The sequence below is a fragment of the Sceloporus occidentalis genome, unplaced genomic scaffold (assembly GCF_023333645.1).
Source record: "Sceloporus occidentalis isolate IW3139 unplaced genomic scaffold, rSceOcc1.0.p SCAF_5, whole genome shotgun sequence".
Taxonomy (NCBI): domain Eukaryota; kingdom Metazoa; phylum Chordata; class Lepidosauria; order Squamata; family Phrynosomatidae; genus Sceloporus; species Sceloporus occidentalis.
The window spans coordinates 6,578,914-6,597,385 of record NW_028316985.1 but is presented as its reverse complement, the minus strand read 5'-3'; the positions used below and the strand labels follow the sequence as shown (position 1 = coordinate 6,597,385).

Here is an 18,472-nt window from a genome sequence, read left to right as displayed (position 1 = left end):
CAGGTGCAATAGAGAATATTATCCCATCACCAGTGACACAAGTAAAATTCAACTGCCAAGTCAGTTTTGCATCTGTATGTTAAAGGGGAGGGAACACAACCTTGTTCTTTGCCAAAGGCAGTGAAATGTCTTGGCATTGCCCTGTGTATAGGCTGTGGGAGCATATTATCAGTCTTAATAAAGACTCTGTGATCACACATACAGAACATATACATCAAATTGTGCAAAGTGCAGTTTCTGCAGCCATCAACTCCCTGCATCACTTGGTTTTCTGCCTAAGAAGCAGAAGAACACGAGGAAGCAACAACATCAGATGCCACTCTCTTAAGATGCTTCTAGGAATGGAGATTCATCTTTTCAACAGGCTGAACCCCTCACCTTTAATATCAAAATTACAAAGTGGACTTATGGTAATTGCTGGGATTTTCACTTTATCACATTTTTGGCAGTTTGTGCACCTCAAAAGGGTCCCAGGATTTGAAAACTGGCCTCCAGACTTTCTGTTGTTGCCCACCTCTGCTATTGTTGTTGTTGGTGTGTGTCTTCAAGTCATTTTTGACTTGTGGCAGCCCTAAGGAATTCACCTATCACAGGGTTTTCTTGGCAGGTTCCTTCAGAGGGGATTTGCCATTGCCATCTTCTGAGGCTGAGAGTCTGTGACTTGCCCAAGGTCGCCCAGTGGGTTTCCATGGCTGAGCCATGAATCAACCTTAATGTCCTAGTCCAATGCTCAAACCATTATGCCACGATGGCTCTCATGTATACATATACAATTTGTATACATCCTGGTTGGGAGAATTTAGGCACCATAGTCCAAAAAAGTAACTGCTGTAAACTCTGTTTACAGGTGATATCAAACTCATATAGTGGACAGAATCAATAGTAAGGGGTTCACTCCACCTTCTATGTGTATCTGATGGAACAGGTGAAATTATTTTAAAATAATCTACTAGACAGATCTGGGTAGAGACTGGGTTCTAATCTGCACTGTAGTTTGACATTGCTTTAACTGCCATGGCTCGATGCTATGGAATCCTGAGATTTGTAGTTCGTTGTGGCAACAGAGCTCTCTGGCAGAGCAGGCTAAATATCTCACAAAACTACAAATCCCAGAACTCCATAGCATTGAGCCATGACAATTAAAGTGGTGTCACATTGCATTCCCCCCCACCCCGCAGTGCAGTTTAGACCTGGGACAGATCTACCACCTTCCTAAGAGGGCCCAGCATCCTGGAGGCAGTGAATGAATGTCACAATGGAACCAAGCTGACTTATTCAAGGTGAGTGCAAGAGCAAGAAGGAAAAACAATGAGAAGCCCTGTTGCAATCCACTAGGCCATCCTTCCTCACATTCTCATACAGGACTCCCAGTGGGAGCCAGGTTTGTTGGAAACAGATGAAATGCCCTTTTGTTGTTGGTTGAGATCCTAGGCATCTTGTCCAGGCATAGTGGAAGGTGGAAGCTTGCTTTTACAAATACATGCTACATACAGCAGAACTCACACTTTGCATGCAGAAGTTACCATGTTTAACCATAAGCATCTCCAGTTAAAGAAATTGCAGAACTGCAAGTGTTTCCAAATGCTTGCAATTTTATACTGTTTTTATTTTATGATTTTAATTGTTTTTATTGTAAAGTCTTTTAATGTGTTTTTATTTGTGAGCCTCCTTGGGTCTCTTTCTGGGAGAAAGGTAGCATAAAAATGAAATAAATAAATAAATAAATAAATATGGTCATTTAGTCCTATCCAGCAGTATAATGGCATCATGGCTCAAAAGGTCAAAGCCCCAAGTCATTTCAAATAGCAGGGACTATGGCATCATCTGACAGTCCTCCTGGCAACTCCCCCTTTTCAGTCTATATTCAGCTTACAGTTCCACAGTAGCTGGCAAGGGGAATACTTTTCCACACAGGAGTAATATATTGTTATGACAAATCTCTGCTATTATAGCCCAGACTGCATCTGCACTGCAGAATTAATGCAGTTTCACACTGCTTTAACTGCCTTGGCTCAGTGCTATGGAATTCTGGGATTTGTCATTTTGAGAGATATTTACTCTTCTCTGTCAGTGAGCTTTGCTGCCACAACAAACTGCAAATCCCAGGAGTCCACAGCATGGAGTTGTGGCAATTAAAGCTGTGTCAAACTGTATTAATTCTGCAGTGCAGATGCAGCCTTAATGTTTTTTGGGGTGGCTTGATCCTGGGTTGTCAAGACCCATTAGATTTACAAATGCCCTACTCCTGATAGACAGTCACCTGCATTTCTAGATTCTCCTTAGGACGTCACACAAGATTTCTAACTATAGCATCAGACCTTCCCCATGCTGGTACCAGGACAGTTTGGGGATACATGTGAATTTATACCCACAAAAGCTAATGCTACATTTAAAACTAGTTAGTCCTAAAGGTGCTGCCACATTCCTTTTTTCTGCATAAAGTTACTTTTCAGGATTACAACTGTCCAAAATTGCCCAGCTATGCGATCACTTCTTGCTGAGCTTGGGAAAGTTACTTTTTTGGCCCATCACTCCCAGAATCTTCCAGCCAGCCATGCTAGCTAAAGGATCATGAGAGCTGTGGGCCAACATTTAATTTCCTCCACTACTATCTCTGCAAAAAATGCATCTGTCCTCTATAGTATATACATAAAGAACATGTATGTATTTTGGCATTTATGTAAAGCACACCTGTTTAAAATGGAAGCTAGCACACATATCCATGTCATTTCAGCTGCTGTAGCATTTTTTCTTGATGTGTTTTAAATATTGTAGTTATTTTGTTTATGGTGTAAATTAAATTAATAAAGGGAATTGTGCAAATACAAAGTGTTGGTTATCACCTATAAAGCCCTAAATGGTTTGGGCCCGAGTTACTTGAGGGAATGCCTCTCCCTACATAATCCGCCCGCACTCTCAGAATAAAAGGGAAACTGTTACTTGAACACCCCAAGGTGAGACTGGTATGGACTCACCAAAGAGCTTATACAATGACAGCTCCAACTCTTTGGAATGTACTCCCGGAGGAGATTCGATCTAGTTGCACATTGGAAGCCTTCAAGAAGGCATTAAAAACCTACCTCTTCCAGTTAGCATACCCTCCTGATTCCCTGTAGAAAGTATTCCCCAACCAGATTAAACGACAACCCATAATTGTTATCCCTACCATCCTAATTACACTGTTTTTAAAAACTGAATTGCTGAGAACTGTTTTATAATTGGTTTTAATATTGTATTTGACATGTGTCATAGAATTTTATTGTATGTACACCGCTTTGATCTGAAAGGAAAAGAGGTATATAAATAAAAGCTTTATTATTATTTATTTAAATATTTTCTGAAAGGAAAAAGAAAAGAAATCCACAGCATTTTAGTGGTCTTTAAAGAAATACTCCCAAACCAGTTAGATAGGACTAGATGGAACAGGGCAGATTCTCAGCTCCTGCTGTCAAACCTCTGAGGAAACAGGCATGTCTTAAGGCTTATTTCTCCAGCATATTTTTCAGAAGTACTTTCCAGCTGCAAGCTATTTATTCTAGCCTTCGCACCCTTGAGACACAACTAAGCCAGAACATTTGCAGTTCTTCCGTGGATTATTGAGTCTATCATGCCATCCTACACAGAAAGGTTTTAACCCAAAGCACCATAACATCATTATTTATGACTAACATCAAAACATTTACTTAATGGAATGGGCAATGAACCTGATCTTCCCTCTGCTCACAACAAAAGGAATTCCCTTTTAATGGCGGAAAAGCCTAGATTCAAATGAGACTTAAAGTCAGCTTCCTTGTACCAGAAAGTCCCAAATCCCAGATGTATGGGGAATATAGAATATAGTTTCTTTTGGCAAATCTATTTATTGGCTTAATAAACACACAATTTAAAACTGGTCAAAACAATTTAAAACCACACAACCATAGCACATGTTTTTGAGCCACAAATCCAAAACCTAGCCACCCACAGCATATAACCAAAGACAATAGAAAATTCCAATAGGCCAAATAGGCAAAAACTAGATGAAAATGAAACTGGGAGTTATATATTATCATTTCCAGTTGCAACAGGCCTATTGGTATGGCCAGCTGGTTGGCTGTAGGAGTGTAAAGTGGCCTCAGTTGTCCATCCTTGCTGAAGCAGATGGGATTTTGGAAAGAGCAGATTGCCATATCACTACACCAGAGTTGGGAAAAGCTGCAGCAGTCAAAATTTACTTTCTAGGGCATCTGTGATCATTTAAAAAGTTGAGTCAAAAAGAAAGGGCACGCTGTATATGCTCAAGATGTACTCATCATTTTTGGTATAAGTTGAGTATCCCCTTTCCGGACTTCTGAAATCCAAAATACTCCAAAAGCCAAAATTGTCTGTTTGAGTGGCTGAATTAGGCTGCATCTACAATGCAGAATTAATGCAGCTTGACACCGCTTTAACTGCCATGGCTTAATGCTATGGAATGCTGGGAGGGGAACCTCAACTAGAAAAATTCTTGGGTCTCATCCAACAAAGCTCTTTGTAGTTTGCATCAACCAAAGGGAAACAAGGTATGTTTTACGGGGCAACACTAAATTAACAAGTGACTGGAAAAATAATAAGCATTTCCACAGTCACCAATTATGGTTCATTTCAAGTTGGGTACTATGTTGTTATTACTATTGCTACCTATGGTCAAGTCAACTGACCATATCCATGAAAGACCTCCAAGTTACCCTGTTATCAAGAGCCCTGCTCAGTGCTGTGGCTTCCTTGATTGAGCATAATCTAAATTGGGTTTAGCTTTTTTGGTCACTCTAGTTTATCTAGATTGTGGTGAGAATTACAGCTGTTGTTCAACTGCAATTCCCATCAACACTAACCAGCACAGCCCATGGTAAAGGAAGATGGAAGCTGAGGACCAACACCTGGAGAGCCACACGATTCCTTGGTGCAAGCTAAAAGCTGCCAAGCTGATTTTAAATCTGCAGAAAGACCAGAGAACTTGGGAAAGTTACAATTACAACTCCCAGAATTCTTAAAGAGTTGTAGTCCAGAAAAGGGATTTTGGGAACGGAAGTTCAGAAAAGTAATTTCTGCCAAGTTCTGAGGCAGACAGAGATTCATATGTAGCAGATGAGCAGGATCTAGCACAGAAAGCTAGTATTATAGTGATGAGTTAAATCCAGCTCTGCGGTCCACAAATCACTCATGGAGTTACTGGCACATATAAGTCCTTGTCCCCAGTGCCACAGGTATCAACAAGACCTGTAACTCTTCCACCTTACTCATCATATGGATTGCAGCTTAAAACTCTTGGCATGTTTGAGTCCTTCCACATATCTGAAGCCTTGCAGAGCTCTGTTCTTCCTTTACACATTTCTATCACATTTTCTCTAAGCAAAGCAGTAAGGGAGAAGTGGGTGAAGTGTGACAAGGGTGCCAAGACTCTCAAATCCCTTGCTCCACTCCCTCTGATCTGATCAAACAAAAGGCAGAACTGCATCCCATAGAAGCCTTTTAAAGAGGTTGCACTTTTCTCATGATGAAATTTGGGGGAAACTGTTTTATTTTTATTTTTGGCTGCACCCAGCAAAATTTGGTCTCTGAACCACTGCAGTTGCCCACCACTGCACTAAGGAATCATTGCTGTATTCACAGTGCAAAGCAAACACAAAAGGCAACAGTGTTTGGAAGCTCTTCAGCTTCTATCCTGGGAGGCAATACAGACAAACAAAACCAAGCAGTCAGAGCTGTATATTCCTTGCAAAGTAATAACAGCTCACTTAATGTATAGCAGGAGCATCAGAACATTATTCCACATCTGTGGAGACTAAACTGAATCCCACACCTTGGGACAGTACTTTTTTTCTTAGACTCTGCAAGTGTGTATTTATCATGGGCCCATTACAAACGGGCCTTTAAGTATGGACTCAGTCCGTACTAGGGTTAGGAAGGGGCAGTGCTTCCGCACCCCCCTAACCCTAGTACAGACTGAGTCCGTACAAAATGGCGGCGCCTCTTCCACATGGGGGCCGCCATGATGACATCACGACTGCGCCGCCTCTATATGGGGCGGTGCGGATGTGACGTCGTCGCTCTGCGCGAGGGCGCTTAATGCACCCTTTGCACGGAGCAGGAAAGAGCTCCATTTCGGAGCTCCTTCCTGGTTTGCGTTGCTGGGCACAGCCTTCAGACGGCTGCGCCCAGCAACGCAAGGGAGAAAGGGGCCAAGCAGCCCCTTTCTCCTCCTCCCCACCGCCACGGGGTGTCCTTGGGGCTTGAAGCCCCAAGGACACCCCTTTCCAGGCTGCAGGGAAGCAGCCTTTTGCCGCTTCCCCGTGGCCCGGAAAGTGGTGGATCGGGGCCTCAGCGGCTGCCGTTCTAGCCACTGAGGCCCCAATACACCGGGGAAAGGCGCGCCTAAAGGCCGCCCCAAAGGGGCGGTTTGTAACGGGCCTTAAAGTTATCTGCTAACTTATGGCAACCCAATGGGTTTCATAGGGTTTTTTTTAAGGCAGAGGTGTTTTGCCATTGTCTTTCTCTGAAATACTGCCCGCAGCATCTGACACTCTTTGGTGATCCCCCATCCAAGCACTAACTTAGCCTGGCCCTACTTAGTTTCGAAGATCAGACAAGATCTGATGCCCTTTTAGACTAAAGCTCTCCAAATTCCCACTCCCAACCTTCAAGCAAATAACACTTCAGAGACCTTATGGTTCATGGTGTGGTTCACATGCTAATGGTTCCTAGTTCAACCGCTGAAACCCTGAAAAACCTATTTCTGAAGAATTGGAGAGCTAATCCAATGACATTAAAAACATGCACCACAGATTAGAAACATTATTTTTTGGAATACACACTCAGAACCCTTAGCCAATATAGCCACTGGCCATGTAAACTGAGGGGCTCTGGCAACCATCATTCCATCTCCCCCCCCCCCCCCAAATAACAACAAGAAGAGAGAGATAATTTCCCAATCTCTGCTAGTTGACAAACTCACAGAGAGAGTGGGCACTGCAAGGCAAAGGAGTGACCCAAGGGAGAATGGAAACCCCCCCCCCATATTTCAAATCTAAAATCTAAAATATTAAATAGTATTGAATAAAATATTAAGTGTTACCATATTAATGGTCTCTTCAAGATTTATTTCCTTATTAAATATATTCACAGAATAAACATAATAAACATAGTATAATCTTGTGTACTTGTTTGAGTATCTTTCCACCAAATACATCAAACTTTACATTACCACAATGTTAAACTTCCATCATCTAGTATAATACAAATTGTTGCATAGAATAGATGTTTTTATGAAAATATATGGAACACAAGATGAAGGAATTAAGGAGAAACATTATATAGGTACTTGATGTATATATTAGAATAAGATGCTATGCATTTTTTGAAGATTTATTTCCTAATATCTTACTTCCTCTTGGCAAATGTTAAAGCCACTGAGTATCAACTGGCTAGATTTACTTTGTACCTTCTCTCTTACTTTCTTTCAACACTGATAGCCCAAGAGTGCTGGGAAAACTGGGGTGAAAAATTCAAACTCAGATTTCCCCCCCTTTTTGTGAGAAAATTAAAGACCACTCTGTAGACTATACCGAGAGCCAGCATGATGTAGTGGCGAGAGCCTTGGACTATGGTCCAAAACACACTGCAAAATTAATCCAATTTGAGACTGCTTTAACTGTGTTGGCTCAATACTAGGGAATTCTGGGAACTCTAGATTTCTGAGACATTTAGCCTTTTCTGTAAGAGAGCTCTGGTGCCACAATAAACTACAATTCAAAGGCTTCCCTGCCTACCTAGCACTGAGCCAGGGCAGTTAAAGCAGTCTCAAACTGGATTATTTCTGTATTGTGTTTTGGAGCTATGACTCTGGAGACCAGGGTTCAAATCCTGGCTTGGCCATGTTAAACCAACTGAGTGACACTAGGAAAGTCACACTCTCTCAGCCTGAAAAGGCAATGGCAAACCCCCACTGAACAAAAAACTTGCCAAGAAATCTCATGATAGATTTGCCTTAGGATTGCCATAAATTGAAAACGACTTGAAGGCACACAACAACAACAACAACAACAACAACAACAACAACATAGAATAGCAGCAAACTCAAAACTGCAAGAACAATCTAATGGAGGGATTTGATGTTCCAAAACTGCGCACTGCTTCAGTGAATATTTTCCTGCAATTTTTAAGTCAAGCACACATACTAAACAGGGGAGTAAATTGGGGGCTTATACATCCTGGGTACCACTGCACCCACTTGGCATCCCTGGTTCTTATTCCAGATGTATTGATGCCATGTGCACTTACACAAGGGGGAATAAGTACATGCTCAGGTGTACTTTTTCTTGGTAAATTCCTGACATTCTCATTGTGAAAGGGTGCAGCTCTTTCCTTCTACAAAACCTCTGTCTGCTTACACACATACACCAAACTTCAACCAGCAAAATTTTTCCTGGGCAAGAGCATTATAGGTCAGACCCCTGAATCAAAGCAGTTCCGCATGCCAAAATCCACCTTGCAGGTTCGAACCAAAGCTTCTCAGTGCTCTTCCATCAGCTGCTTAGCCCAACATGTCCAAGGGTCAAATAAGTGTTTCCTCTCCCTAGTTACAAGGGATACTCAGCAAGCTGGATGGGACAGACACATGGTGTCAACAGAGGCAATGCCTTGCAATCCATCCTCCTCCTCGTACAATGTAATGAGGGGAAATCTGAAGGCTTTGGGAGCGTCCCAGAGAAAAAGGAATTGTGACCCATCAGCCACCCTTTGTTGATCCCTAGTCTAGGCAGTATCCCTTGTGCTCAGCTGTTTGAGAGGAGTGTGGGGGGTTAGATAGGATTTGGCCCCCATTGTCCAAATTGTATGAGCTCTCCCTTGCCACACACTCCATGCCTGCTCTAACCTTTCTAAGCATGGGTCCTGGAAGAGCAGGAGGGGCTGGAACTCACACTGAAATTATTATTTATGTTATTATTTATAATAATAATAATAATAATATTTATTTATATACCACCCTTTCCCCAAAACTGGGACTCAGAGCAGCTTACAAGATTTTTAAGAAGTACAATTAAAAACATAGAAAAGTGTTATATTAAAACAGAATTACATTATTACAATATTTAAAAAGATCGAATGTAAAAATATACAATATAGTCATTCCTTCTGATTTGCGGGGATCTGTTCCGGACCCCCCTGTGAATTGGGAATATCATTAATATTGGAGCCCCATTGATTTCAATGGGGGGCCCGCACCCATGCACAGCCCTCAGGCCCACACACCATTATGACCCTCCTGGTATGCTGTCTGCAAAAGACTGAGGGACGTGAACGGCAAGATTGCAAATCGGAAGTGATAACTATATAGTTTAAAACATAACAGTGTTTAAAAATGATCTTGAAAAATTGGAGTACTAAGACTCCTGCATAGCTGAGACTCCTGAGGCGTTATCAGATAGAAGCATATTAAAATGACCAAACACTAAGAAATTGTATAAGATGGCTATTGTCACTGAGCCTTCCCAGGTATAACAGAATAGCTACCTGCCACCAGTCGTATGTACACTTATATGTATGTGCTTTCTAGCTGCCTGTCAACTTGGGCAACTTAGGGCAAGTAGAAAGCAAGCTTGTTCCATCCGCCATATGTTGTTGTTGCTGTTTGCCTCCAAGTTGTTTCTAACGTATGGCCATCCTAAGCTAAACCTATTATGAGGATTTCTTGACCAGATTTGTTCAGAGGAAGTTTGTCATTGCCTTCCCCTGAAGCTGAGAGCGTGTGACTCACCCAACATCACCAGGTGGGTTTCCATGGCCAAGCCTGGTCTCCAGAGTCGTCATTAACTGCTCAAACCACTACGTCATGCTGGTAATAGTAGTTCTTACTATATTGTTATTACAGTATATTTATTTTTCTCCTGCCTTTTCCCTAGATTGAGACTCAAAGTGGCTTCAATAATTTTTTTAAAAAAGATTGAAAAACCCACATGATACAAAAGTGTAAAACACCATGAAACCAACTGGAGCATTCATAACAAACTGTCCAATGCTAAGTCCATCCCATCTTAAAAACAATCCTAGGGTCCAGGTTTCCAAACCTCCTTGCAAGCCAGGGGGAGGTAAGTAACACTGTTGCTGTTGTGGGCCTTCAAGTAGTTTCTGAAGACACACAACCCTAAGGGGTTTCATGGCCAGTATTTCAGGGAGGGTTTGCCATTGCCATCCTCTGAGGCTGAGAGAGTGTGACTAGCCCATGGTCACCCAAGGGTAGTAGTGGTGGAGAATTTTGTCCCAGGTGGCTTCTCCCCAATCCAGTTTGGAGAGCCCAGGATCCCAGGCAGACCAGATATTCGTAACAGCAAAGGAGGACAAGGCACCGCAAAATGTAGACCTTTCAAGAACTCCCAACTGAAAGCTAAAAACACGCATCTGCATCTGCATCCATTTCATATGGTTTATTTACAGCTATATTACACATAGCTGTATTTTATTACATACACCCCTCTATTAATAATATGGATGTAAGGCATAGGTACATTAAGGTAGGTAAGTTCACTATAATGTAGAAGGTATCTACATTAGCATGCCTTGTTGGCTTCCAAGACCCTTCAAGAACTCTTCTTATTCATGCTCAAAATGGAGGACATTTTGGAATTCTTCCTGGACCAAAGTGGGAAATGTAGAACTGGTCCTGGAAAAGGAGGACGTCTGGTCATCCTTTGCAAGGGGACCTACTAAAACAAATGACAGTCCTTGCATATAGGGGGAAAGCCATACTTGCCCATAGAGAAACACCGGAGAATATTTGCCCACTGAGAAACATTGGAGCATACTTTTGCCCATAGGAAAACACTGGAGAAGACAGTTAGTTCTGTTTTTAACTTGTATACTATTTTAACCATTTTTCATTATGATGCTTTAATAATGTTTGATCTTGGGAGTTTCCAGAAAAGGCGGCACAGAAGTGGAATAAATAGTACTGATGATAAACATCACCCTTGTCCCAAGGGAAACACTGGAGAGTACTTGCCCAGAGCTGCCCCATGGGAAACACTGAAGGAAGCAGGAGACCAGAGGAGGCCCCTTGCCAAGGCTACCCTCTAGAGGGGCAAGCATGGATCTCTTGGCCCTTCTGGCCAGGGATGCTCTCCCTCTAGACAGCCCCGGGGCAAGCGCCCTGCCTCCTTTCCCAAGGGGCCAGCCCTGAGCCTCGCTCTGCCCTCCGGAGCCCCCAACCTGCCCCCGGCCCCTGGCTCCCTTCCCTGGCTCCGCTTACCCTTCCAGGCGCCGGCCAGGAGGAGCAGGAGCAGGGCCAGCATCCTCGCCGCCTTCCCTTTGCGCATTGCCAGGAGGCGCCAGCTCCGCTGGGGATGCGCTCTTGCCTGGTGGCTGCTGCTGCTGCTGCTGCTACTGCTGCTTCTTTGGGGCGCCCTCCTCCTCCTCCTCAGGAACCCCTTTTGGAGTCGCCTTGAGGAAGAACCGATCCCAAGGGGCTCCTTCTGCCCTTCTTTCGGGGTCCCTCGCCCCCAACCTCGGCCGGGGCTCCTTGGAGAGGGCTTTCTCCTCCTCGGGGTCTCCTTTGGCGCCCGGAGCTCACCAGACCCCCTTCCTCTCGCTCTGCTTCGCCTCCTCAGACTGAGCGCCCTCCGAGGCTGGCTTCCCAGGTGGGCAGCTTTGGGGGCGGGGCCCAGCCAAGGACAGCCCCGTTGCTCCTCCCCTCCCTTTTTAATTTTTAAGGGAAAAGCCGGCATCCTGAGTGGCTGGAGAGGTTTTCTTCTCACGCCTCCATTGGCCAGTGCTCGCGTCTCTTTGATGGAGTGCCCACCCCTCTCTTTTGCTATAAAAGAGGAGGCTCTGGAGGGTGGGCGCCACTTTCTGGCAGGGTTTGCGGGGCTGAGGGTGCGTCTGCACTCTGGAACTGAGGCGGGTTGGCACAGCTTGAAGTGCCCTGGCTCCGTCCTGAAGGAAACTGGGGGGTGGGGTTTGGGGAGACCAAGGGTGCCTCGACACTGGAGAAGTCATACAAAGTCTGAGATGTGAAGTTTGGTGAGGCTCCACTCGCCTCAAAAGACAAGGGTGCCTCTATGCTAAAGAAGTAATACTAATTCTGGGATTTGTAGTTTGGTGAGCTACCGTTGCTCTGGAAAAGCAAATTTGCATTGATACTGTAGAAATGATGAACTTTGACACCATTTTAACTGACCTGGTTCCCATCTTGGAGAGAACTGGGATTTGCCCTTTTGTAAATTGCTATTACTCTGGAAAACCAAGTTTCCCTCGATGCTGTGGAAAAGATGTAATTTGACACCACTTGAACTGCCCTGGCTCCATAATACAGACACTTGGGATTTGTAGTGTGGTGAGCCACCAGTCCTCAGGAAAACCAAGGCTGCCTCTGCACTGTAGAAATAATGCAGTTGAACTGCCCTGGCTCCATCCTACTGAAAACTGAGATTTGTAGTTTGATGAGGCACCAGCACACTTAGGCAGAGTAAGGATAAAGACCTTGTAAAGCTACAAATCCCAGGATTCCATAGGCTGGAGCCACAGTGTGTCTTACGGTGAGGGAGAATATCACACTACACTATTATAGTGCTCTTATTCCACTTTAATGGCTATGGCTGCCTGTTGCGGAATGCTGGGATTTGCAGTTTAATTATCACTAGAGCTGGCATCACTTGGTGCAGTAAATCATAGTGTCATCCGCCCCATATATAGAATCCTTAGTAATGCTTTTTATACTAATGTTACTCATAAATTATTGTTTGGCTATTTATTATTCTATTTATTTATATCGCATCTTCCTCCTGGCACAGGCATCGGGAATTAAATTGTGATTCCTGCATCTCCCCAAATGTCATGGTAATAGCTGTGACATAAAACAACTGGCAACATTAAAAGTATACCTTTACATTGCAATGTCATATGCGCAGCCTACATGTATTTGCATGTGTCTAGTTTCCTGTGGCTAAAGTGCAAACTTGTTAAGCTGTGGTGCTTTCCAAGAAAATTTGAAAAGAATAAAAAAGTAATTTAAAAAAAATCAAACTTAACATTTAGAAAATTCTGGTCAAAGACCAGCTATGCTTCAAAACGGATGGAGATCTCAAATGAAGTGCCACAGGGGACGATCCTAGGGCCATTACTCTTCAACAGTTTATCATTGATTTAGATGACAGGGGAGAAGGAATCCTTATCAAGTTTGCAGATGGCATAAAAAAGAGACACGGTTGACACATTGGAAGGCAGGCAAAGAATTCAAAAGGAGCTAGACAAACTAGAAAATTGGGCAGACAAGAATAAAATAAAATGCAATAGGGACAAAGACAAAGTTCTGCCTATATCCAGTTAGAGTCCAAAACACACTGCAGCAATAATTCAGTTTGGGACCACTTTAACTGCCCTGGCTCAGTGCTGGGGAATCCTAGGAATTGGAGTTTGTTATGACATCAGAGCTCTCTGGCAGAAAAGGCTAAATGTCTCCCAAAACTACAGTTCCCAGAATCCCCTAGTACTGAGCCAGGGCAGTTAAAGCAGTCTCAAACTGGATTAGTTCTGCAGTGTGTCTTGGGCCTCCGTCTTTGGATCCGTATCTTCAAAAAAGAAGCTGGAGAGATACCTGCTGAGGATGCTTTGTCTGGAGATCCTGCGTTGGTCAGGGGCTTGGACTGGATAGCCCATGAGGCCCCTTCCAACTCTTTGATTCTGCTCTCTACTTTCTTTTTCATCTTTCTGTCTTTATCTTACATGGATTTCAAGTATTTGTACAACCATCTTTTTTATACCTAGAAAGAAATCTTTCTGTCACAGAAAGGGACCCAAAGCGTCGCACAAATAAAAATTCTGAGAAACGTATTACAATAAACAATTAAGAACATCAGCTAAAAGCAATATAAAATTACAATCATTTAAAACCGCAATAAAACCACAGTACCCACCCCATATAACAAACACCCCACAAAAAAGCCATCCATTATGCTGATGTTTAGAGATGGGGTGGAGCAAAGAGCTAGATAAACTAGAAAATTGGGCAGATGTTAATAAAATGAAATGCAAAAGTGACAAATGCAAAGTTCTGCATACTGAGAGTGCTAACTGCAAAAACCCTCAACACACTTTGTCTCTCTGGAACTACTCCTAGTGTTTGATTTTGTGACCACAACTGTTTGACAGAGCCTTTCCACAACAACAATTTGAAGAATAAATAAATAGTCTTGTGACCCCAACATTGTAATTTTCTGGCCCTCAGGGACTAACAAAGATCCCTAACCGTTTTCAAAAAGAGAGCTTGCTAAAGGAGCACCTTTGGCTCTTTTCTAATTACTATAGAATTTCAATAGGATTTTATAGCGTCTTTTACTTGTTTTAGTGTTATTTTGTGTTATTTTGAAATGGCCTAAGGGCTAATCAACAAACATTTCTAGACCACCTGGTCAATATACAATTAATTGGCTCTTTAGCAGGTCTCTTTTGTTTTAAAAAATGAATAACTTAATTAGTTAGTTAATTCTGGATAAGATTAATTCTGAAATCCCAATTTAAACCAATCAAGATAAAAACAGTTAATCTTGTTTCCCCTTTTCACTGGAAAATATGTAACTTAATTGAGAATTAACTTGATTTTAGTTATTTGGTTCCTTTCACTGACAGTGAGTCAGTGTAGTGTAGTGGTCTGACTGTTGGACCAGGAGCCTGGGAGATCAGGGTTCGAATTCCTGCCTAGCCATGGAAACCCAGTGAGTAACCTTGGGCAAGTCACACTCTCTCAGTCTCAGAGGAAGTCAATGGCAAACTTCCTCTGAATTAATCTTGCCAAGAAAACTGGAGGATAGGATGATAATAATTCTGAAAGCCAGCATGGTGTAGTGGTTTGAGTGTTCGACTGGGACTCTGGAGACCAGGGTTCAAATTCCCACTTGGTCATGAAAGCTCACTGGGTGACCTTGGGCAAGTCACACACTCTCAGCCTCAGAGGCAAATCTGAACAAATCTTGCAAAAAAAAAAAGTTGAAAGGTTAACCTTAGGGCCACCATAAGTTGGAAACAACTTGAAGACATCCAACAACAATAACAACTGATCAGGGCCTCGATCCATAGGGAGAGGTGGGGCAATATAAATATAATAATAATAATAATAATAATAATAATAATAATTCCTTCCTGTACCCCCTTTGCACCATCAAAATCTTCTTTAGAAGGCTGTAAAACCCTCTGGAGTGAGATTTCTTGCAGCGTGGAAAGTGCTGTGAAGAAAGTGTGCCATTGGATTTAGGCCAATAAATACATTTTGTGTGGGAAGCCAAATTCCCCTTAGGTTTCAAGGCACTAGATATTTCTCACCATCTCTGTTAGAAATGGCTGCAAAAAAGGGATGTGAGGCAATGAGAAAATCCATCAAGCCAGGAGGTCTTTGAGTGAGGAATAAGGATGGAGGACAATTTCATTCCATTCACATTTCTGTAAGACGTTTTCCAATTTGGAGGTGCCAAACCAATGTGAGAACTGGAAGACAGTTATCTTTCCATATGTGTCTGATTCTCTCTTTTGTTTCTGATGCAATACTCTGGATTAAAATTGCCTGCAAAGTGTGTGTATTATTTGGGAAATATGCATGCAAAAACATGTGCATTTGAGTATGGGATAACCACCCACTCACAAAATCATTATATTAAGCAAAACTTGAAGAGAAGTAAAAACAAGAAAGGGGTTTATAGCATGTACTGAACAATACGTTTTATATGGCAAACCCCCTGAACAAATCTTGCCAAGAAAACCCCATGATAGGGTTGCCTTAGGGTTACCATAAAATTGGGAATGACTTGAAGGCAAACAATGCACACACACGCACACACAAGTGTACTTGTGGATTCAATCATGCAGAACTGCTTACAAAAAAGCATAACACTGGAAAAATGATTTTCATGAACTTTTTAAAAGTTGCAAATGGATACATTTGGCCCTCCATATCTATGTATTATGCATCCATGGCTTGAAAATATTCCCCTCTGAATATTCCCTTATATAAAATGGCAAAATGACATCTTGCTTTTTGGAATATATACATTTAAAAAAATATTTTCAAATGGATGCTTGAATCTGTGGATTAAAAAATTGTGGATACCAAGGGCTGACTGTATTGTTTTAAACTGTCAGTTGCCCCCAAATCCATATTTTTTTTGGAAGTGTGTGTTGAGATATCATAAATCAAAGCCTAAGGCTAAAATCCTAAACATACTTGATGGGGATGTGAGCTCTGTCAGACACAGTGGGGCAAGCAAAGGGAGGCACTGTCAGGAATCTCTATCTAGTTAATTGGATTTTGGAAGAGCCATCAATGAGACACATAATCCATGCCTGCCCCACCTCCCTCCAGACCTATCAAGGGGAACAAATCAAAAACAAAACCTGTCCAGTGTCAAAGCTTTGGAACCTGAGGTTGGGCTGGGATCCAAGCACTGCTCATTTAACCGTCTGTCTGAGCTGCCCAGTAATCCTATGTTATTGAATGTCATCACCTCCCCAGTTAGAGCAATAGAGCCCAAAGTAATAATGTTTGGAATTCAAACATGGGATTAAGGGAGGAAGACGATCACAAGGACATCAGTCTTGGTACCACCTACTTTAGGCTGCAAGCAAAAATAAAAAAAGACCACAGATTGCCTCTGGGGTCAAGATAACCAGAGATCTATTTGTGTGTGGGGGGGGGGGGGGAAGAACAGGGTGGAAGAAGAAAAACAGACCTGACACCAACCTGCTGGATCCCCCCAATTTTGCAAAATGAAGAAAGACACTAAATATTGCAACCAAGCAAGGAAGGGCTTTGTACAGGAGCTTAATATAAAATAGAAGCAGAGATGCAGTTCTGGTTGTGATCCAGCATGGTGTAGTTGTTTGAATAATGGACTGGGCCTCCAGGCAAGATTTATTATTCTGAAGAGATATAACCAATGCTAGCCTATAAAATTAATATCTAAAGAGATCATGTAGCACCTTTGAGACAAGATGAAAGAAAGAAGAAAGGAAGGAAGGAAGAAGTTGGCATCATCAGCTTTTGGATGGACGCAAATGCATCTGAGGAAAAAAGCTTAAGTATACAAAAGCTTATGCTGCTAACTTCTTTAAGTTAGTCTACACTCTACAATGGCTCTCTTTTGAAATTAGGTTTTTGAAACTTGGAATTTTTGACTCTCAATCTAAATAGCACTTTCTAGGTTTCTCCTGCTCCTTCTGCTGAATGCATAAACTGGGTCTAACTTAAGCTTTTTGTGTCTGAAATTTTGCACTGGGGGAGAAGCCCAAGAGTGTCCCTTCTCTCTGAATGTCAAATACATTTTAGTGCCACTGCCTGAGGTCAGATGGTAAACTGAGTCCACACCAAGCAAGAAGCAGCAATACAGCTGTGTTTTGAATGTACATAAGACTAACTCTCCTATTGAGGTAATCTAATCTGCCTGTGGAAGAGGCAGTGGAAAGAGGTTGGATCTAACCCATCCCAGCAAACTGGGAATTGCCATGAGTGCGTGTGCAGTTTTCTTTTAATATCTACTGAACTTTTTGCAGTGTTCTGTGACTTGTAGCATAAACAAACAGAGCTAACAACAGGGCAAAAGCACATCAGCATAATGTTCGAAGCACATTTCTGTCTGTACCCTGGATGCATGTATCCTCTAACTTTTTAAGAGATCCACCAAGGGTGCATTTACATTATATAGTTTGACAGCACTTTAACTGCCATGGCTCCATCCTACAGAATCCTGGGATTTGTAGTTTTGTGAGGTGCCAGCACTCTTTGACAGAGAAGAATTAAAGTAAACTTGGCTCCCAGACTTGACTCGACTTGAGAGATGGCCTGAAAGTATCTTTCAAGGACTTGAGACTCGAAGGTAGAGACTTGAGAATGGATTTGAAACTTGGAGCAAAAAGCTTGAAGACATCACTGCCTCTGAGCACATGTCTCAGGCCAAGGATATGTTTTCAGTGTCAGAATAGTCTTTTCACACAGACATCCCACCATCTTCCTATAATGTTATTTGTTTCACCAATGGCAACTGCTAGTTTGCTTGTCAGCGAGGCAGCGAATGTGCTTCAGAATTGTCCAAACTTTAAAGGAGCTAACCAAGGTGCTGAACTCTATAGGCAACATCTAGATTGCAGGGAACATTTCTTGCAGGGGAACAGCAAGTGGTTAGGCAATGGGCTTGAGGTGGAAGGATCCTTTTAAAGCTCCTCTGATGTGCACCTGGGACAGGCTGCCAAGCAGATCTCAGTCCCATTGCCCAACACATTTGCTGATCTCCTGTGAGAAGCTATCTTAGCTCCTTTTTTCCCCTCCTAAACTTGGCTCCCAGACCTGAGGACTCACCTTGAGACTTGACTTGAAAGTATCTTGTAAAGACTTGAGACTCAGCTTGAGTATTGGGATAGACTTGACTCGAGGCTTGAATGCAGTCGACCCTCCGTACCCATGGATTCTTTATAATTGAAA

The 18,472-nt window shown here is 42.6% G+C and overlaps 1 protein-coding gene across 2 annotated transcripts in view; it reads right to left on the bottom strand.

Annotated features, from left to right (window-relative positions):
- PODXL (podocalyxin like) overlaps positions 1 to 11,602 on the bottom strand; it is a 109,185-nt gene extending 97,583 nt beyond the window's left edge. The window contains exon 1 of one of the 2 annotated variants that reach the window (XM_089527465.1): positions 11,264 to 11,602. In XM_089527465.1, the coding sequence (XP_089383591.1) occupies positions 11,264 to 11,330 (67 nt within the window). In that variant the 5' untranslated portion in view covers positions 11,331 to 11,602. The remainder of the gene's footprint in view (positions 1 to 11,263) is intronic. The other variant, XM_089527464.1, reaches the window with a different exon arrangement.
- Positions 11,603 to 18,472: the final 6,870 nt, after the last annotated feature.